The sequence below is a fragment of the Mytilus galloprovincialis genome, chromosome 10, assembly GCF_965363235.1.
Source record: "Mytilus galloprovincialis chromosome 10, xbMytGall1.hap1.1, whole genome shotgun sequence".
Classification (NCBI taxonomy): Eukaryota; Metazoa; Mollusca; class Bivalvia; order Mytilida; family Mytilidae; genus Mytilus; species Mytilus galloprovincialis.
The window spans coordinates 74,166,588-74,189,303 of NC_134847.1; the positions used below are offsets into that span (position 1 = coordinate 74,166,588).

At 33.8% G+C, this 22,716-nt stretch overlaps 2 protein-coding genes across 2 annotated transcripts; both read right to left on the reverse strand.

Moving 5' to 3' along the window:
- Positions 1-300: 300 nt before the first annotated feature.
- On the reverse strand, positions 301-1,981 carry LOC143049338 (uncharacterized). Its single transcript, XM_076223012.1, has one exon. It carries the CDS (start codon positions 1,897-1,899, stop codon positions 709-711), a length of 1,191 nt encoding a protein of 396 aa, XP_076079127.1. The 5' UTR covers positions 1,900-1,981; the 3' UTR covers positions 301-708.
- Positions 1,982-15,448: 13,467 nt separating this feature from the next.
- Positions 15,449-17,619, reverse strand: LOC143048362 (uncharacterized). The gene is made up of 2 exons (XM_076222014.1): positions 16,375-17,619; positions 15,449-16,201 (listed from the first exon to the last, which is right to left on the reverse strand). Exons 1-2 carry the CDS (start codon positions 17,583-17,585, stop codon positions 15,508-15,510), a joined length of 1,905 nt encoding a protein of 634 aa, XP_076078129.1. The 5' UTR covers positions 17,586-17,619; the 3' UTR covers positions 15,449-15,507.
- Positions 17,620-22,716: the final 5,097 nt, after the last annotated feature.

Here is a 22,716-nt window from a genome sequence, read left to right on the forward strand (position 1 = left end):
AAAATTCCTGTATACCTTATTATAACAAGGTATACAGGAATATTTGTTCTGAGACAATTAAATTAAGTGCCTGTGATCCGTTTCCAGTATCAAAGCTCAAACAGAATTACTTATAATCGTTTAATGCTTTTCTGTACTGATTAAAGTGACACTGACCATTGAAACGACATTAAAATGAACATTGGCAAATTGAAAATTCAAAAAAGACACACTTATAATTTATTTTCCACTCTTTATTGTTTGTTATGAGAATTTAGAACAACCTGCGTTTCGAAGACTTTTTTTTGTCATTGGATCTCATTCATGTTTTTGCAGCAGCTCCTTTTATTAACAAAATATATATAATTACCATCTACAAAATGTACACATTTCCGACAGCTAAGGGATGAACAAGTAGAACTAGCACAGTCAAGGCTTTAGTGTAAAACATCTTCATATACTAACCGATAACATAAATTGTTTTCGGATTTAAGCCAAAAACAAAAATCCTGGTATTTGCCCTCTACCTTTAATATAGCCATGTTGAAATGTGAATGTTACACCATGCGACTCTGCTGTCAATTGTTCCTCTTCGCCGTAATGGAAAATACCTGATGGGGTCCGATTAATGACAACTTCATAATACGTAAAAGCTTTTAGATTAATAGGTTTGTCAAATTTCACTTCGATGATTTCCTCTTTAGCATCTTCCTTCTTTAAGATTTTACATTATTTAGCTAAAGTAGCGTTGTCGTAATTCAGACAAATTTCAACTTCATATTCTAATTCAGTCTTTGAACCGTACGAAAGAATTCCAAAAAATGAAATGTTGCTTGATGCCTGGAACGTTAGTTTATAGTCCCCCATATGCCAATAAAAATCACTTGTACCAAGTCTTTTAAATCGTTTGAAAGAATAAACCGATGTACTATTTATTTTCAGTTCACATTCGGATACATTGCATTTAACTTGAAGGGCATTTTGAAGATTTGAAATAAGAACGTTTGGCAAATCTGTGACTTGTACGTGCATGGCATATTTTCTACGGTAATTCATATTTTCTTCTAAAAGAACTTTATGTTGCTTTATCTGCTTTCTAATTTTATTGACTTCAATCATCGCCTGCGTTTCGGATGCTTTATCAAAACATACTTCTAAAATGGCCTTTTCATTTTCAACTGAGTGTTTGCAACCTTCAAAAATACAAATAACTTGCTCTATTTTGTCCTTATTTTCGCTATAAGTTTTTGAAAGCTCATCCTTTCTTTGTCTTTCCAAAGTATTCACCGTAGATATCAAATCCTTACAAATCTGTTCTAGTTTTTGCTGTTCATCTTTGTACTGTGCTTCTATTTCTGTTAAATGGTCTTTATTATAAATAATTATTGCTACTGAATCTTTAAGAATGTTTTCTAAATCATTCTTTACTAATACTGCGTCTTGAGAAGAGCGAAATCCTTTGGCAGCATCTACTATTGAAAGGACCTTATCACATTTTCTATGTTGTATTGAAACGCACATAGAACAACATGGTTCTTCATGATCTTCACAGTATAGTTCCAAAGATTTGTTTTTGTGATCAGTGCAGCTATTTTTAAAGGAGTTTGCAGTGAGATCCTCAGATGAAAAAGCTCCAATTGTTTTCACTTCATGTTTTGTTTGAAATTTGACAGAGTTGTGATATTTTGTACATGTATCACACAATGTGTCAGAGCATTCTACACAAAAATAACTTGCTTTTGACATTGTTTCTGCTCCTAACCTTTCGCACATCATACACAGTTTATTAGACCTCTGAACCTTTTGTGTATCCATCAGTCCAGAAATAAGAAAATTCAAAGGAAGCTGTGCAGCCCAATCTTGACTAGAAACATTTTCTTCTGGCACAACGACGGTTTGTCTGCAGATGGGACAAGACATATTTGATTTTTGTCCTTTTTCGAAACCGGAAGCTATATAAGTTGAAAGACAACCTTCACAAAATGTATGTAAACATGGCAAATACTTTATCTAATGTTTACAATTATCTCCCTTTCTAAAGTTTAAAGGTTCAATAATACTTATCAGATAGTAGCCTAATATAAAAAAAAACCCATGATATAACAAATTGGCACTTGCAATCATTAATCACCAATAAATGTTGTAAATTGTGTCGAGTTAGAGCTGTCCTTCTTAATTAAATTGATTATATATAGTGAACATTTTTAGAAGTCGTTTTTTTTTAATTATTTGCATATATATATATACGAACATTTCGTAAGTTGCACTTTGTAAATACAACTGTCTCTCAAATCACTCCTCTTTTGGGGCGATATATAATATCCATAGATATATATGTTAATTTGTTTCATCTCACAGAAACATCACTTGGGAATATTACCATTATAGAAAAACATGATAGCGCCTAAAATTTAATTCTAAGGAGGTCCAAAAGTGGAGGTTAGGGGTAGTTTAGAATTTTAATATGAGTTAAAACTCTTAGAAGTACATGGCATATAAATGTTGAAAATATGCCGCATAGCCCTATATTTTGACCTTTGAATAAAATAATAGTGCATATTAACTTTCCGTTCTGGGATATAATTTTTCAGGAAACTTCATGATAGTAAAACTGTCTCATTTTTAGCTGCAAAGGGAGTTCCTATGGGAAATTGCATTATCTATATATTTACAGAATTGCAACCTGTAGAAATCAAACAGTTGTACTTATTGGGCAGATGTATTTTGATATTTTTTGTCGACCAAATACGTTTCAGTTGAAAAATGATTCTTGATCAGATAATTCTTCATCCGTTTCTAAATAGAATCCATGTTCCAGCACATATTACTTGTTTCAAAATGGTTTCGTTATATCATATATGCTCTTTCGTCTACTGAATAGTTCCTTGAAAAAAATCTACTGGTTTTCTTCTTATTATTTTTGTTTCAAGTTGAAAGTAGTGATCCTATCTGTCTTAATATGAAATTTCTGTCACCTTGTTGCCTTTAAAGCGAACTGCATGGCACATAAAAAGTACAACAAAAATACCGAACTCCTTGGTATATTGAAAAGGGGTAAGCGAAAAAGACTAACTATTAAAAGAATCCGTAACAAAACCAAACGCTATCAACCAACGGACACAAGCGAAAACAACTGATATACTCCTCACTTGGTACACCATGCTATACTCCTGACTTGGCACACCACTTTCCAAAGAAAATTGTGAATTAAACCTGTGTTCATACATATTTTTGTCGATCTTCATTGTTGTTTATTAATAAATATTAAAAAAATGAAAAATTACGTAGTTTAGCAATTATACGCATGGATAAGTTCAAAAGGATATTCAGATTCTGTGAAAACGGACAGATTGATATAAGAAGATGTGGTGCGAGTGCCAATGAGACAACTCCTTATCCAAGTTACATATAAGCCAAAAACGTCACACCATACCCTTTATCGAGAGCAGTCTAAATCGATCAGGTTTAATTGACCCTTAAATGTGTCCGTAGGAACCTGTTGTAAAGCAAAATGTCTGCCACTATTCAACTTATAAGCAAACGATAGAAGGCCCGAGGGTTGACTGGAGTAGATACATATAATATATAATCTGTTGGTCTTCTTCCGATTGACAGTAAAACCCCAGCCAAAGTCATGAGTGACAGTCTCTTTCGACGTGCGGTATGTATAAATTCGTGAGTAGAGAGTGCCACACGTTCATCACGTTAATAATCAATGTTACAATTTCTTTCTCCATATAATAAAGCCCTTTTACAGTGGTATTCCAAATGTCTCGACCTTCATTACGGTCGACCCCCTTTAATTGCAGAACGGTCAGAACCTACTTGTTGTAGTAATTGTTAGTTTGTTCTCGTCTTAAAAATGCATAAAATATTTGCCACTTGACGTTTATCAACAAACTGTCAATCAATAACCCTCTCGTCGATCTGGGTGGTAACCAATTTGCAAACAAAGTAATAACATTAAATTTTATTTTTTCTGTTTTAACTATGGAAATTGGAAAACAGAATATAAACAATCAATTGCAACATCAAAATTTAGAGCCGTGGTGTAGTGGTTAGCTCATTTGACTACTAACACAAAGGATCCTGGTACGATCCCCGTAGCGGTGAGAAAATTTTAGGGACTGAATTTTCGGCTCTCCCTTGACACCATTTGCGGCCGAGTATGGTCTTGAGAAACGGTGATAGTCCGTCGGAAGTTGACGATTGCTAACCCATGTTAAGAGAGAGCCATATATCTTGCACGTAAAAGACATCCTTGTAGATTTCGAAAAAGAGCTTCAAGCAATGCAGCTACAAGGCAGCACTCGCACCTGCAAAGTGGAAAGGGATTAATATAAGTTGCAATAACTTGCTTCCCAATCCACTATAAATAAATATGTTTAATCTGGCAAGTGTCTTATTGGTATTAAAGATTAAACGAAGTGAAATCGAATGTTTAGGCTTTTATTTGGCAAGTAAGAGCAAAATGTGCATGCTATCTGACAAAATGTGCATGCTATCTGACAAAATGTCAGTTTTGACGAATCTGTTAACATTAATAGTTTACTAATAATTAGATGCCAAAGTACGACAAATTGACATGAGATATCCAAAATTTCCACTAGAAACCAAGATGCATGCAACACATTTTTATGTTAATTCAAATATTTTCCCAAAAAGAAACTGCTTTTGAAATAACATAATTTTTCAGAATGAGATACAACCATTGTCTGGAATATCCACATGTTGAATGAAGTACAAAATACAAGTACTAAAATGTTTCGTATATCTTATCTCAGAATACAAATTGAATATGACTTTAGTGACTGCAGATTTGAAATTGAGTTCCAAAATGTCGTTAAATACTGTATATGTCCTTGAGTAGTCTTTCCTTAATGTAAATCTGAAAAAGAAAAAAACAAAAATATATCTACTGATGTTATAATATCAAATTCTGGTTTTAATTGTTGGAATTCAGCGCCAAAGTTTAAGAAAACAACTTTTAAAATATTGATATTTCAACGACATTTGCCAGTAAATTTGTGCTTTGTTATTCCATCATGTTGTAAGGGTAAGTCTGGTATTGATCTGGGTTGTTATGTTTACATATATGTAAGAAGATGTGGTGTGAGTACCAATGAGACAACTCTCCATCCAAGTCACAATGTGTAAAAGTAAACTATAATTTATAGGTCAAAGTACGGCCTTCAACACGGAGCTTTGGCACACACCGTTCAACAAGCTTTCAAGGGCCCCAAACATGACTAGTGTAATTTATAACAATTCAAACGGGAAAACCAACGGTCTAATCTATATAAAAATGAAAAACGAGAAACACGTATGAACAACATAAACAAACGACAACTACTGAACATTAGGTTCCTGACTTATGACATATAATGTACAAACGAATGCAACGGGTGTACACGTTTTAATAGGTACCAACCTGCACCCTTATCTGAAACAATAGTGTTGCATCTCAACATAGAAAGACACACTATAAAATATCAATATTGAAATGGCTTAACTCGATCAAAAAAAATATAAACACACGTGAACATACACTAGCTGAATGAATCTATGACACAATTTATATACAAAATCAATAAAATAAACTTTAAATCGGAATAAAAAAACCCAACTTTACATGCTTAGTCTGCGGAAATATGGAAAAAGAATTGATAGTAAGAAGCAGTAATGGATATTTTCAAAGCATATTGTAGAACCATCTCAATTCATCTACATGCATAGCTACCTGAACAAAACATATCTAATTTATAGAGCCTATGGGCCAGGTGATCTTGAAAAAGACTACTACATACTTTCAGAAACGAAAATTATAGCACATTAAGATTTATAATTACACTTTATTGTAACGGTTACTCTCTTCTCAGCCCATGACCATACTCATAAATCTGCGCACACATGCCCGTTCCGAACGATTCAATACATTGTTTTCGTCTTTATCACAGACACGACTAATGCCTTTAAATACTTCTTGTGACTGCTTTTTAACTGGTGTCCTAAAATGTTGAATAAAGTAATTATTTTAAAATCAGAGAAGTAAAAAAACACATCACATTTTAATAGAATAAGAACCTATATTGTATATAGCAAAGTAAAACGAAAAGTGAATGCGTCTCACCGATAAAATGTCTTATTTCATGATAAAATCGCATAGGCACTTGTCTTTGAAAAAACGTTATGTAAGTATATAAGTATATTTTTTTTCAGGGACATGTGCCTTTGTAAAAACGTGACGAATACAAACACATATGTGATCTTGTTTTTCTTATAGTTGTCACTGTACATGTGGAAATGATAGTTTCAATGCTTTAAATTGATTTGCATTTAAAAAGGTCAAAAAGAGACTGTAAACCTAGTGAAATGGATTGAACTAGTACCAAAAAGGTCATGTGGTTAATTCCGTCTCTGCTATACTTTCTTAATCATTTACACACAAATTATAACCAATGAACCTGACATACAGAATGTTCATGAAGAATACGTATCAATTCAAATGTTGAACTTATCATATAAAATGTACATGATTCAAATTACAAAATATTACATACCATTTTAAGTGATAAAATTACAGCTATGAATTTTATCAATAAAAAGTGCAGAATGCGCAAAAACGTCTACTTTTAAAATTTGAGGTAATTCGATGCAGAAACTTTATTTCCCCCTGTATACGCTTCTGAACATGGAAAAAAAATGATAAAGCAAAATAACAAATGCCATGCTTTACTGGAAATTGACACAATTCAAAACACATATCTTTCGATGATAATAAAATGCGAATGGACAAGACTGATATACTTTACATATATTGAATCTAATTTGGATCGAGTTTACATTAACAATGTTTCTACAAAACGCACAATAGAATGCTAACTCTGTAGTAGAACAATATAATTTATTATAAAGTTAGTGTACAATGTATATAGATATCAGTAGCTAGGAGTAGAAGGAAAATCTTAAAATCGAACGAAATCTGTCAAAACCACATTCAAGTTATATTGATTAAGAGCAAAACAGTTTTATTACGGCAAATTTATAAGGATAATTTACATCAGCGGATCAAAATATAACTGCCTACATCACATGTAGAATGAATTGAAAAATTACTTAGATAAATTTAATACTCGTTTAAACTTTCATTATCAGTTTAATGGACAACTGCTTTAAAAGCATGTACATAAAATGTAATGACGAAATTATTAGAATTTCATATTTAAAATTACCATGATTAAAGGTCAAACTAACACGTTGACAAACACGAAAAATGTCAGAATGGTCAGAGAGCTATATTTTCAGACTGTCAGAAAGTCTTAATTTGAATTTAAGAAAATAAAAAATGAAACAGCAATCGTGCTCTTTGATCTTTGCTTACATAAAAGTTACTAGACATATTGTTTTTAGAGGCACACATATTTTTCATTTTACAAAAAAATTAACGGCTTAATTTATAAAAAATAATTTACGAAAAATAAATATATGAAACAACGAGCAACTAAACTGCAGACTCGCTTGGTACAGACACAATCTTTAATTCAAAATAGTTGGGTACCATTCGACTACATTTATGAAGCTACCCAAGCAGAAGGTTACTTTTAATATTTGAATTAAACGATAGTGTAAACTTTACACTAGAGGAGAATTATTTGTTATTATCATGTTGAAAGTTTCACCAGCATAAAGCATGTAAAACATTGTAAAATACTCTTAAAAAAAGTGAACTTTTTGGTGTAAAATTCTTAGGTTATCAATTCGGAGTTTAGTATGACGTCCATTATCACTGTACTAGTATACATATTTTTTAAGGGCCCAGATGAAGGACGCCTACGGGTGCGGGAGTTTCTCGCTACATTGAAGACCCATTGGTGGCCTTCGGCTGTTGTCTGCTCTATGGTCGGGTTGTTGTCGCTTAGACACATTCCCCATTTCCTTTCTCAATTTTACTTTGTCCTTTGTTTTTTATTTCATGTCCCCAATTTGTATAACATATAATTAAATGTCTTACCTTTTTTCTATGGAATTAAGCCTGACATTCATGATCAAGAAAGAAAAAGCAATCAAGACAGCACAGACTGTTAACATCCGCATATTTACCATTTTTCTTTATAGTGTAGAGCGACAGACAACTATAACAGTAATGACAATTAATGATTGATTAAGACTAGAAGTCTGGAGCACATGAAGTAATAGTTTGACAAATGGTTGATTATTCTAACATATGCATAACTACAACAGGTTTGATTTGTGACAGAATTAGAGGAATAATAATTGGTTAATTACCGTCTGCTTAAACGGAAGCTGGTCAATACCACCCAGAAAAATATTGTGTCGTTATAATGTATTTCGGTGATATATTTAAGGGGCACTAGCTACGAGATATACAAAAAATCAAATGTATTATTTCTTTTGCTCAATCATTATTGAAATGCAAATAGTGAAATAATAATTCGCTTTTAGCAGCCTGTATGGTTCAATTTTGTCAAAATAAGCTGAAAAAACATTGATTATGAATTATTCACTTGCATTGAATCCGTTTTCATGTAAACTTCAATTAACCCCTTAGCTTGAGATGGATGACATGTGAATTTGTATTTGTTAAGTTATCCAAAGGAAAAGAATGTCAACATTGAAAGTGAACAAAGGTATTTCATTCGATTGCCTGATTCGATCCACAAAAACATTTTTATACAGGTAAAAACGATGATACACATTTCTTTTTCATCTATAATATGAAATTAAATAGATCTAGAATAATCCAACAGTACGAGTTTGCTTTATCTATTTATATCTATATTTATGTTAACATCGTTTATATGGTCATCGGATGACTTTAGAGGTCAACTCGATAATTAATTGGATGGCGTCTAGACTATAATACACATGAAACGAAGCTACGTATTTTCATGCCCGTGCCCTGTTAATTGTTTATTTTAGACTTTTAACAGTTTGTATAAATGTTTTACATTGTTACAAATCAATTGAAATCGGCGACCATGCATTTGACAGCTAGTGCCCCTGTCAAGAACTATTTTCGAAATGTTGTGTATTTTTTACGACTAAATGTCGCTCTTACAACATTAAACATGTATATCACGATTAAATTGTGTACGCCAGTCCCGCGTTTCATCTACATAAGACTCACCAATGTCCCTCGAATTAAAAGTAAAAAAATGCACCATAAAGAAAATGAGTAGTTGCAGATAAAATTAGGATTGAAATGGGGAATGTGTCAAAGAGACAACAATCCGAACAAAGATAAAAAAAAAAAAAAAAAAAAAAACGAAGGCCACCAATGAGTCTTCATCACAGCGAGAAAATCCGGCGCCGGATTCAGTTGGCCCCTGAAGCAAAATGTTTACTAGTTCAGTGATAAATGGGGCCATACTAAACGTTAAAACATATAAATTTTTTAAAAATAAAAATCATACAAGACTAACAAAGTCCACAGGCGCAAAAATGCGGCACGGTAAACCTTGTTTGTGAGATCTTAACATTCCCCCTATACCTCTAGTCAATGTAGAATAAAGAAACACACAGCAATATGTACAGTAAAACTCAGTTTAAAAGAAGTCTGAATTCAATGTCAGAATGGGAAACAAAAGAAAATAATCCGACGTCTAGAACATTCGTATTATTTCAAACAATTCAAAAAAAGTTTTGTAAACAGTTGTAATGACAATACCACCTCGTTTTCAGTTATTTAAGAATAATATATCGTCATTCATTCATTATAAACCTTCTGAAGAATTTACAACTATCTGTGCCTTACTTTTCAAGGATAGGCAACATTTTGCCCATTTAAAGGTCACTCATTCTACCCTTTACACTATTGAAGGAAACACAAAGCATTACACCTTCTATTTAAGACACACAATCCATTTACACATTTGAGCAACACATTCTTTATGCATTTGTGGGACTCGTCACCATTGGCACCATCCTCACTCTCCCAGTTTCTACACAGTGAACTCACGATTTCGCATAATATGTGACAAAAATTAAAAGAGTAGTATGATCATACCATTTGAGGTCGCATTACAAAGTCTTGAAGACCATTTTTAGACAAATATATAAAAAAAAAAGTTGGAATATCACCTTTTGATACCGTTCTATTAATTTGCATACAAGGAATATTGCAAAAAGTGTAGTTTGTTAAATTTTTAATAATTTAATTTGTATTTAGATATTAGCAGTAACATCAGAGAATAATTTTTACTCCAATAAATTGACACTTTACTTTTAATTATTCACTCTGTGCAGAACACATTACTCTCTATATTCTCTCTGTATCTCTAATCGCCATAACCTTTTTCATAGGCCTCTTAACCCAGTGCACACTTATGACATGCACAGAATGTGCCTAAGGGTTTATCTTTTAGGATATGGGAACTAACATATCTTACAATATGATACGACAAATGTGCGTTTCGTGGTCTGCTTACGCGATCAAATCAAAACAGTTGCAAAGCCAAATTCTATAAGCATTAATAACCCAAAATTCCAAAAAGTTGTTCAAAATACGGCGTACACAATTTTTACCTGGGATAGAAAGACCGCCGTGTTTTGAATATTTTTAACATTCTTTTAAATCGCATATGAATCGAAAATGAACATGTCAACTTTATTTCATATCAGCTAAGTTTTGACTACTGGGTTAGTGAATCCCTCTGGTGCGAAAAGTTCTTCAACAGTGCAATCGACACAGTGGTTTTAAAACTTCACCAAAGATGTTATAGTTTGGTACGCCAGATACTTGTTTCATCCAAATAAGATGCCATATCACACTTTCTTCCCCTTTCTTTAATTTTGAACAAGGTACTGTCATTGGCTTTCATTATTCATTTTGCCTATTTCTAAATCTTGCATAAACTTATATTAAAAATTGTACTCTTTTGAAAATTCAAGTGTAGTGTCTCAATCTTGTTTTTATTTGATGTGGCTTATTATAAGGTGCAATCGATTCGGTTATGTTCCAGGTGAATTTTTGGATTTATTTGTTACGTATCTTGGAATTGCAGCTCCTACACATCCTCAATGATATTTGATTAAATGAGACTTATTCTGTAGTACGACATATGGAATTGTAGGAAAGCGATACGCAATTATGGTCCGAAATTTAAATGAGTCATTTAAAAATGAACCAAATGTAATTTAATCAATTGATATAAAGATTCGTATTCGTCATACATCAATAATTTTTGAACTATTCAGCTTTACATTGTTGTTATCATAGGAATTACTTATATCTTTGTGAGACAGAATAAGAAAAAGTAGTATGTCATTTTCAGTCCAATAGTACACTTCTGTGCTTGACATGAATTATCATTGATATGGTCATGTTTATAAATTTACTGTTTACAAAACTTTTGAATTTTTTAAATACTAAGGCTTTTCTACCTCAGGAATAGTTTACCTTAGCTTTGATGAATTTCGTCCTTAATGCCCTTCAACTCCGTACTTTATTTGGCCTTTTTTTTTTTTTTTTTTTTTTGAATTTTTGAATTTTGAATTCGAGCGTCACTGATGAGACTTTTGTAGACGAAACGGGCGTCTGGCGTGAATAAAAAATTTAATCCTGATATTTATGATGAGTTTATTTACAACCACTGAGTCGATGGCACTGCTGGTGGAGTTTTAATTCCCTGAGGGTATCACCAGCCCAGTAGTCTGCACTTCTAGGCTGACATGAATTATCAATGATATGGTCATATTTATAAATTTACTGTACAAAACTTTTGAATTTTTGAAATACTAAGGCTTTTCTACCTCATGATAAGATTACAATAGCTGTATTTGGCAAAACTTTTAGAAATTTTGGTCCTTAATGCTCTTCAACTTCGTACTTTATTAGGCCTTTTTAACTTTTTTGGATTCGAGCGTCACTGATGAGTCTTTTGTAGACGAAACGCGCGTCTGGCGTACTGAAATACAAAATTTAATCCTGGTATCAATTATGAGTTTATTTACAACCACTAGGTCGATGTCACTGCTGCTGGAGTTTTAATTCCCCGAGGGTATCACCAGACCAGTAGTCAGCACTTCTGCTGACATGAATTATCATTGATTGGTCATATTTATATATTTACTGTTTACAAAACTTTTGAATTTTTAAAATACGAAGGCTTTTCTACTTCAGAAATAGATTACCTTAGCTGTATTTGGCAAAACCTTTAGAAATTTTGGTCCTTAATGCTCTTCAACTTCGTACTTTATTTGGCCTTTTTAACTATTTTGAATTCGAGTGTCACTGATGAGTCTTTTGTAGACGAAACGCGCGTCTGGCGGAAATACAAAATTTAATCCTGGGATCTATGAGTTTATTTAGGAAATGTTAATATTTACGACTACGTCAGGAAAAGACTTCCCTTTTCAAAATGATATACGTGAGTAATTGAATTAAGCCAGGAAATTTGTCAACTATAAACATCAGGGGCGTAGCTAGGCATTCATTCAACTGTAGGCACAAATCGGCCGGGAGTCTGGGGGCCGCTTAAGGCCCCCAGCAGGTCCAGGGCAGGACCTGGTAGGGGATTCAGGGGTTCGCCCCCCGACGGAAAACGGATTTCAGCGTTTTGGCTGCAAAATTTTATGCACAAAAATATTAAATTTTCTGGTCATTTAATCATGATAATTCAGTATAATATACATAATGAAAAGTTCAAAAAAATATGAATAATTTACCATAACATCTGAATGGTGAATTAAATAACGCAGTACAATTGGAAAATCAAATATTAAAAAAAATATTTACAATGTACTGCCAATCATAGATCCGCGTATCCCTTTTATTAAGCAGTACACCCTGTTTGGTATTTTCAAATCTATTCCGTTATGATAGATATATACGTTTAACTTAATGGATAGTACATATTGACGATCCTTCATTTAAAAAAAATACGCACGTGCACGTAAACACTGATATTATACTATATAATAACACTATCCTTTTGGCTAGAAAGACATCAACCATCAATATTTTGATTCTTTAACCTTCATCCTAGCCACACAAACACATACACACATAGTCGATGCCTAGTGCAAAAGTTCTGTTCTGTTCATACTAACGTAACAAAATTCAAGAAATTCGTATTTCTTTATATACCGCTCTACTGTAAAATCCCTACCTGCTTAGGAATTTGAATAATTGTGGTCATTACTCGTAGATCTGCGAGTACCCAAACCTCCTGGAAGCTAGTTGATAGATTGATTTCTAAACATCCAGTGTAAAATATTTATGCAAGTTTAGAATAAAAAAAAAAATTGATTATTTACAATAATTACAACATTTAACTTAGTCCTGTAATAGGTGTTTTGAAAATCCCATGCATTGGAAAATGAAGGATTATTGGATAGGAGTAGAAACTTTGCCTTTCAGTAGACCAACTACGGACTCCTCAAAGAGTGGCATTCTCACTACATATAGGCATAAGATTGAATATCCCCATTCTGACCAGACGTGACTACGTCTTTATGCATCCTGCACAGCCAAACGGACGACCAACATTGGCAAGTCGGGTGAAGACAAAGTGAAAAGCTAGTTGAAAACTAACAACAACTAATTGAAAATGCATGTGTCTAAGTTGAGGTTCATTCAAGTTTTTGTGGATAGAATTGAAATGATCTGAACCAAAGTTCTAGTTTATAGTTTCTATATAAGGTACACACATAAAAACATTCATGAATTCTATCCAATATTCCATTCACTAAGGACGAGATACTAGTGTACACATGACATTCGAGTTGTGACAACTTCACTGGAGTTCATCTACATATAACATTGTTTATTATTTTTTTTAATGAAAAAAAATATTTGTGAAAAAATTATGTGTAGGCACGTGCCTAAAGTGCCTAACGGCAGCTACGCCCCTGAACATGATCAAAATCTGAAACATATCTATCAACATGAACATATCAAACAAATTGAAAACTCTACACTACATAAAAACATCAAAAGGAACATTACACAACCAATATAAGGGAAAGTTATGATAGAAAAGGAATTCTCTTCCCATTTTCATTATTGTTTTAGAGAGAAATTTAAAACTAACATACGACCCAAGAATAAGGGTTTCATCATTTTATTTATTGGAAAGCTGAACAAGAAAATCCATTGTTAAATTGCACTGAAAAAATTGACTGCATAAATATTCAAAACCAGATAACTGCCCATATCAATGTGAAATAAATAGAAAATAATACATGGCAAAATCTGTATCATATGCGGTATCATCCCGAGATACCAATATCAGCCCGAGGGCCTTTAGGCCCGAGGGATGATATTGGTCGAGGGTGATACGGCTTGTGATACAGATTTTGCCATGTTTTATACGCTTTATCATATAGTTCAACAGGAGATTATATATGAACTGCTTTCTGATCCCTAGAACCTGGTTTACATTCAGTTCTACTTTTGTCATGTTTTAAAAGCTTTAAAAGGACTGATCAATTACTCATCCGAAGCACCTGGGTTACCTTACAATTTGTGTGCTGTTGTTTTAAAAATAGTTTGTTTATTGTATTTTTTTGTGTGTTTTGTATGGTTTTATAGTTGCATTTCGTGTGCCAGAAAATATGAAAACTCGACGTTTGTGACGCCGCATGCCAAACAATGACGTCATTCAATAAATTGCATCACGCCCGAATGACCGTTCATTTAGGACTCTTTTTGAAAAAAATATTTCTTGATAAGCTTGCATACATTACAACGGACTTTAAGTAAAAAATGAAAAAAAATTAGTAGGGGTGCGATAAAGGGTGTGATAAAGGGTATGCTAAAGGGTGCGCGATATGGATTAAACAGCAGGCTATTTATCAAATGTTAAAAACTACTGTATTTATTACTAAATATATGATAAAGATAAGTAGTCAACCTCATACGTATAGACCACTTTTTCCCGCGTTTTTTTTCTTTTTTATAGATTACGTAATAATGCATATACCTGTTATTGTGTAATAATACATATTGCTAATTACTTATTGTGTAATAATGCATATTGCATTAATTGCGTAATATTGATAATTGACTTATTGCATAATAATGCATATTATAAGTTTTATGTAATACTATGTTTTTTTAATAGGATTTATTTGTAATATATGTGCATTCTGTAGCTAATAAAGACATGATAATGAGATGTACGCAATAGTGCTATGTAATAAAGTATGATTTGCAACTGTAGCGGCAAAAAAAAAAAGCAAATCAGTGTTGCAAACGCTAACTAGCAAAAATGGTGCAACATGTACATATGTTTTGATATGAGTAATTAACCTGATTATTAATTTCACTTGACCTTTGGGTCTGTTTACCGTAAGATAATTATTATCAATTTGATATTGATGGATATGAATAAAAAATTGTCATTAAATAATCAGGCAACAATAAGTTGGATGCTTTGTGTTATTTTGTTGTACTGTTTTTCTTCCTTTTTTACCGTTTCTGTATAGTTTTCATTTTTGGCTTATTTATAAAACACAAGCAAATATATATATTTTTATTTTATTAAAACGAACATTCTACAGTCATCACATTCCATAAGGAACTGTTGTGTAGTTGTCCTTGAGCACTCTTTTATCAAAAACTATTCTATAGTCCTTTTCCTCCACACATGAGATGATATCAATGGATTTGACGTTTCTACGAATTTTGTACTCGTCTGTAACTGTTACCGATTTCATTCTACCTTTTACCATCTCTTTTACTATTTCAAAGTTCAGTTCTAGTGAATTTTTATAGTTCAATGTGATGCCACGTATTTTACAGCATGTTTGGTTTCCAGCTTTGTCAGGTTTTATTAATTTAAACGCATAGTTCTTAGGCCCACCACTTACAAAAACTTCAATGTTATTGTTTGGTAGCTCATCAGTCAAATCACCCAAATAATCTCCAGTCATTGGTCGCCAATCGCCTGGTTTTGAAGAAAATATTATTGAATCAGTGTCACAATACAGTGATCGGTCACCAAGGTTTTCAAGGTATTTGTACAACTGTAGTCGAGCTTGAGCCGTAGTGTATGCAGCAATTACTACATTCGTTTTTCCAGATTCTTCAACAAATTTTTCGTTATTTATCCATTGAAGACGAACCATCTCTTCTGATACAAAGCTAACATCTTTTACTTCCTGTCCATCGCTCGTCAGTATGTCAAAATAAGTTGCTGCATCTTTAACATATGTCGTCTTAGGCAGGTTCAAACGTTGTCCAAATTTACCCCAGAAGCTTGAAAAAGAAAAGAATTAAAATACAAATTTAATATTTAAAAAATATGTTATCAAATATTCATTAAAATGTTTTTACATTTGAAACATGGTTATCTGTTTTTATTTTTAGTTTTGATGTATATCTGACTTCAAGTTTACAAATTCGTAAGAAGATAAAAAAAAATAACTTACCTATTTAATATCAATTTGGCAAGTTGTCGTAAACCTGGATTCTCTTTAATGTTTTTCTCTTCCAGCCAGATTCCCTCTTTTTCGAAATAGTTCTTTATATATGTGTGTTTATCTTGGTCTGTCAAACACCACTCGGGCCAACCACTTGCCTCTTGTTTAATCTTCAAAAATGTATTCACGTATTCTGTGAAGATTCCACCTTCTTTGGTATCAGGATTGTATTGTGATACTTCGTCAAAATGCCACACTTCATAAAGTTCTGTTATTAAATATCCTTTTGATACAGCTTTTTTTATTTCGTCAGTTACCCAAGTTCCGACTATTGCTCTTTCCTCATCAGTATGCTTACATTCGTCAGTAAAGTTGTTTTTCATACATGTATGACACAACCCAAACAAAAGTTTTCCATTGCATTTTAATGGCAACACTGGTAGGAACAATCCTCTGGGTGGAACAATTTTACATTTGATTAGCCCCTCATATCTATTGATGTCCTCAAAATTTTCGGTGATTATTTTGGGGTGACCCAAAGGAATTTTCCCCGTTTTATTAATAAACGGGTATAATGATGTTACATCATAATAATCAATTTTATCTCCTTTGGCCTCTTTGTAGGTTGTAAATGCCTCAGTTCGACCTCCATAAAAGGCGTCCCGAGGTTCCAATGGATCTTTAAGGCACAGATTTTCAACAAAATTCCTCATCTGTACATTACTCTTTAATTCATTGTCAAACTGGCATTCCCAAATCGATATATACTTGTAACCATCTTTTTCAAGAAATGACCTCTTGTCCATTGTTCGCTGGAAAAGATCAGCCATGGTATAACCAGTTACCGGATTTATGGTAGATCTTCCAAAACATTTGTCGCAACCATGCCAGAAACAACCATGAAATTCGTATACTTCTCGTTCACCTGCTTCTGTTTCCCTATACCCATCTACTAAAAACGAACCAATTTGTTTCTCGCTTCCGTTTCCTGCATGCATAATGTCGATAGTGTCTTTTTCTGACAGATATTTTAACCATTTCAAAGCTTTGATGGACTGCTTATGTTCACATCTGTATCCATTAGCTGGTATGATACCGATACTTTGATGCTCCAAGAAATTTCTTCTAAAAACCAGGTTACACGCTGATGCTATCGTGATGCAGCTTTCGAAAGGGTCAATTCCATCTAAATCGCCTTTCGTTGTTATATCCATAAACATTTTTCTGAACTCTAAACAACCTTTCCGTAAAATATCGACATCAGATCTACAATATTTCAACAGCTCTTCCTGGAGGTTAAAATGATCGTACTTGTGCTCTCCATACCACTGCATAAACGTAGATCTTTTGTCCCTTGTCATTCCATCTGGATTGTAGAACTTCAAATCAGGAATTTGGTAAATCTGTGTGCTGATTTTCTTGAGTATTGAACAAGTGTGGGAAGTAACCTTTAACCATTTCCTTTAAACCAAATGTTTTAGGAAATTTATCTAATGCCATTGGTAGAAAATTAATCGAATCAATAAATCTAATATTGCACTGGGGAACGTCGATTGACATAAACTTGGACCCTGTAACAATTACCTCTGGCAATATAGCATTTTTGTAAAGATATTGCAAGATAGGATAACTATCATAACCTTTAAAGTTGTGACACAGTACTTTTGATCCGGCATTTTTTCCCGTAAACAACCAGCGGCAAAAGTCGTCTCTTGATGATTCTCCACTAAATATATGTTCATGTTTTCCACATGAATCGCAATAACTGGTCTTGTCAACCTTCGAGTCTTTGCACAATTCGCATATCTTGTGAGCAATACATAGATTTGGTATGTGCTGTCTAGTTCCACACCAAGACTGCTTGCAATGTTTACATTTACGCCCTTCGATGTTTTTTTCGAACCCCATGTCGCACTGTAAGACTTTGTTTTGTGTACATTCAAAGTCAAAAAATATAAAAGTTTTTGTGTGTTTCTTCTTTAGTTGTTTAGCATTTTCCCCAGGTTTGACGTCATGCTTCAACGTATCTATATTGTCAGGACATGCAGGTAACATGTAACATTTGTGTTCTTTCGGGACATAATCTTTACATGTCTTGCAATAATGTTCACCGCATTTATGGGCTGTTTTATGTAGCTTTGTATATACAGACTGATTACACTTTCTACATCTGAAGTTAGTGTAACAAGTTGATTTCCCTGTTGAAGTTTCCTGCTTGTGCATTTCATAACATTTAGCACTTTTAAAGTATCTGTTACAATCATTACAGTATATCCAATCTTCATCACCAGACTCGTGGGTTTTGTAACATTGGTGACAGACATTGTTACAGGAGTGATCTACTTTATGATCGTACCCCTTGTTACATTTTGTGCAAAAATAATTCCGACTGAGAAAAGCAGGCATTGCTGTTATAACGTCATAATGATGATCGTGGAGGTACAGGTAAATTTTCTTTTCTGCAGTTGGTCCTTCGTATATAATGGCATTGAAATGCTCTTTAGAGACTACATGTATTTGGTAGCCATCTAATATTCTTTGGAAAGACTTGATCTCCTCTATCCCACATCTGCGAAATGGAACACCAGCTTTATTGTGCAACTTTCTGGCTAGTTCCCCTTGTATATTTCTGCCCTGTCGGATTGAATTCCATTTTTCATGGCCATCTAATCTGGCTTTGGCTGTCATTATCGCTCTGGCACAACATAAATCATCTTTGTTTTGAATTTGGAGGAAACATCTTTTTTCATTTAATGTCTTTTCCAAGTCTACATATTTACAACGCTTTCCAATACCACCAGATGGGAGACTTACATGAATCAGTTCAATTTCAAGTGTTTCGTCAAGAACAAATTGTTCGTATGATTGAAGAACCCTTTCTATTTCTGAGAGTAGGCGTTCGGTATGCAGTTGAGATAATTTCATAAACGACAAAGAGATTGGAAAGTCCAGTTCTGGACATTGAACTGACAGTCGAACGAGATCAGATTGATCCATAAACTCTGTTATGTTCCTTATAATGGAGTTGAAAAGCACTTTTAAACTCTTTAAAATATTAGGAATCCCTCTGATATCCAAATCTTTAAAGGTAACTTTGTACCGTGTTGACGTTGTGTTAAATTTTGGCATTCTATGCTCCCCTACGACCATAATTGTATACATATCTTCAGGATTGTCGAAGGTTGTTAATTTTCTTTTCACAGGGGGTCCATAATTTTCTTGTCCCTTTCGCTTTTGACCTCTTCCAGTCTGACCATGATGGGTATGTATATGATGTAACTCTAGAGATTCGGGTTCAGAATAGTGTTGATAGCATATATTGTTGATTTTGTCGTGTTTCTTTTTATGAGTGTCCAAGTTATCTTTTCTGTAAAAATTCTTATGACAAACATCACAGGAAAATAAGTCTCTATGCCCAAGTATTCTTTTGTGCTCCTCTAAAAAACTCCGCTTGGAAAAGACTGCCCCACAATGCAAACATTCATACTTTTGTGACATCTTCCCTGATTGACGATCCATTCTTAAATGATGATTTCCTGTAGATTAAAGGAATATAAATGAAATGAATACACAGATCTATAAAACAAATATGTCTTGATAAAAACTGTCATATGAATATTTGATTTCAAAGTGGAAAGATGTACCAGTGTCCTTCTTGTTTAATATCCTTTTCCAGAAAGGACAATATGCAAAGACATATAAATAATAACCATGGGAAGAATCAACCATACCTTGAACAGAAGGAACATTCAAATACAGAAATGCTCTCTCCGTCAACATTGCCACTTGTTGACAATGTCATTTTATGTCACCCATTTACCATGATGTTGGCCGGACCTACAGGCTCAGGGAAAACATTTTGGATGAAAACGCTTTTAGAGAGAGCAAGGAGAATGATAAAACCAACACCAGAGAGGATAATATGGTGTTATAAACGATGGCAGCCATTATTTACTGAAATGCAACAGACGGTAAAGAACATTATTTTCGTTCAGGGGATTCCCGATGACCTAAACAACGATTCATTTATAGACCCTAAATACCCTAGTCTTGTCGTAATAGATGATCTCATGAAAGACGCAACAAATAGTAAAGATGTGTGCGAATTATTTATCGAGGGAAGTCATCACCGTAACTTGAGTGTAGCGTGTATTATGCAAAATGCTTTTTCGAAAGGAAAGGAAAATAGAACGATGAGCATTAATAGTCAGTACATAGTTCTCTTCAAAAATCCACGTGATCAAGTAACACCTGCTGTATTTGCTAGACAGATGTATCCAAACAATTCAAAACGATTCATGAACAAATATATAGAAGGAGTTAAAAGACCATACGGCTACCTGTTTATTGACCTCAAGCAGAACACATTAGAAGAAGAGAGATTAAAAATTGATATATTTAATGAACAAAACCAAAAGGTAGACAGTTCGGATGTCATGATTGGTGGCGGTATGGCGCAGTATAAAAACGATGAAGGTAAAAATATTGACCAGTTTGAAGTAAGAAGAACAAGAGAGCAGTCGCTTTTAGGAGACTATTCAGAACTGTTTGAAACTAAAGAAGAAAAAATGCCTTCATGTGATGAATGTGGATTGATGTTCGAAAACGTATCTGATTTAATGAGGCATGTTAAGACATGGTGTCCAGAAAATAACGATTTGAAGCGTAAATTCAACGAGGAATATGAGGATATTCCTTCAAAGAAATTCAAAAAAGAAATACAGATTGAAGACGGGGAAGACGATGTTTTTAAGAAATTAGCTAAATATGCAAGAGACGAGACAGAAGACCTTTGGGAAGAGAAAGTTGACAAGTACTTGAAAAACGGAATGAGTGAAACTGAGGCAAAACACAGAGCTAACCGAAAACTTCGAGATGATGAACTTGACAAGTTTATGTGGAAATATGCAAACTTGGTACATTATATTTTACAACTTAGAGTTGGTAGACTGCATTTAAAGGTAGTAAAATTCATTGAAAAACTGGTTCAAGAAGGAACTGAATATAAGAAGGCAATAAAAATGGCGATAAGAAAATACAAAAATGAACTTGATAATTATCTTGATGACGTCATTGAGGAGGAAGAAAACGGAGAAGAGGAGGAGGGTGATGATGATGACGAAGAGGAGGAGGGAGATGAGGAGGGTGGTGATGATGATGATCAAGAGGAGGAGGAGGGAGATGAGGACGTTGATGATGAGGAGGAGGAAGAAGAGGAGGATTAGAACTATTAGTGTTAATCATTTCTTTCTCTCGTTTTTTAGGAGGAGGAGGAGGAGGAGGAGGAGGAGGAGGAGGAGGAGGATTAGAACTATTAGTGTTAATCATTTCGTTCTCTCGTTTTTTATGAGGAGGAGGAGGAGGAGGAGGATGAGGAGGAGGAGGAGGAGGAGGAGGAGGAGGAGGAGGATTATAATATGAAAACTCAAATTATGTTTCATTTTACTTCCGACATTCAACCAGTGCACATGGCGTCGTGGGAAAAGTATTTACAGAAGATTTATTATGAGCCATCAAATGCCGCTAGTTTTGCTGGACCGGATAAACTATACGCATTTGTAAAGCGAGATGGAAAATACAAACTCAGTAAATATAAGATAAGAAAATGGTTACAGAACCAAGAGTCTTATTCAATGCAGAGAGGTGTTCGACGACCTAAAAATCGAACTCATATAAATGTCGCCGGTATAGACGACCAGTGGTCTGCAGATCTCATGGATATGGTGAAATTTAAAAAATATAACGACGATTACTCTTACGTTTTGGTCGTAATTGATGCTTTTTCCAAATACATATGGCTGCGAAAATTGAAAAACAAACAGGGCGAATCCGTTGCTTCGGCATTTAAAGACATTTTTAAGGAGGGTCGTAAACCAAACCGAATAAGAACCGATAAAGGCCAAGAGTTCAGATCAAGAAATGTACAACGTGTTTTTCAAACCGAGGGAATTAATCATTTCTATGCCTTAAACGAGGTGAAAGCAGCTATTTCAGAAAGAGCAATAAAAACCATTAAGACCAGGATATATCGTTACTTTGCCTATAAACAATCTTACAAATACATAGATAAATTGCAAGATTATGCTGAAGGTTATAATAACACTGTACATAGAACCATAGATATGCAACCGAATGAGGTGTCTAAACAGAATGAAGAAAGCGTACATCTAGCTACATACTTTGCACGGAAACCATCAAAGAAAATGCCAAAACATTTGAGATTTAGATTTTCAATAGGAACTCGTGTTAGAATAACATATCTTAAAAATGTTTTTACTCGTGAATATGAAGAAAAATGGACCGGGGAGATATTTACAATATCTGGTAGATTTTGGAGAAACAATGCTGCAA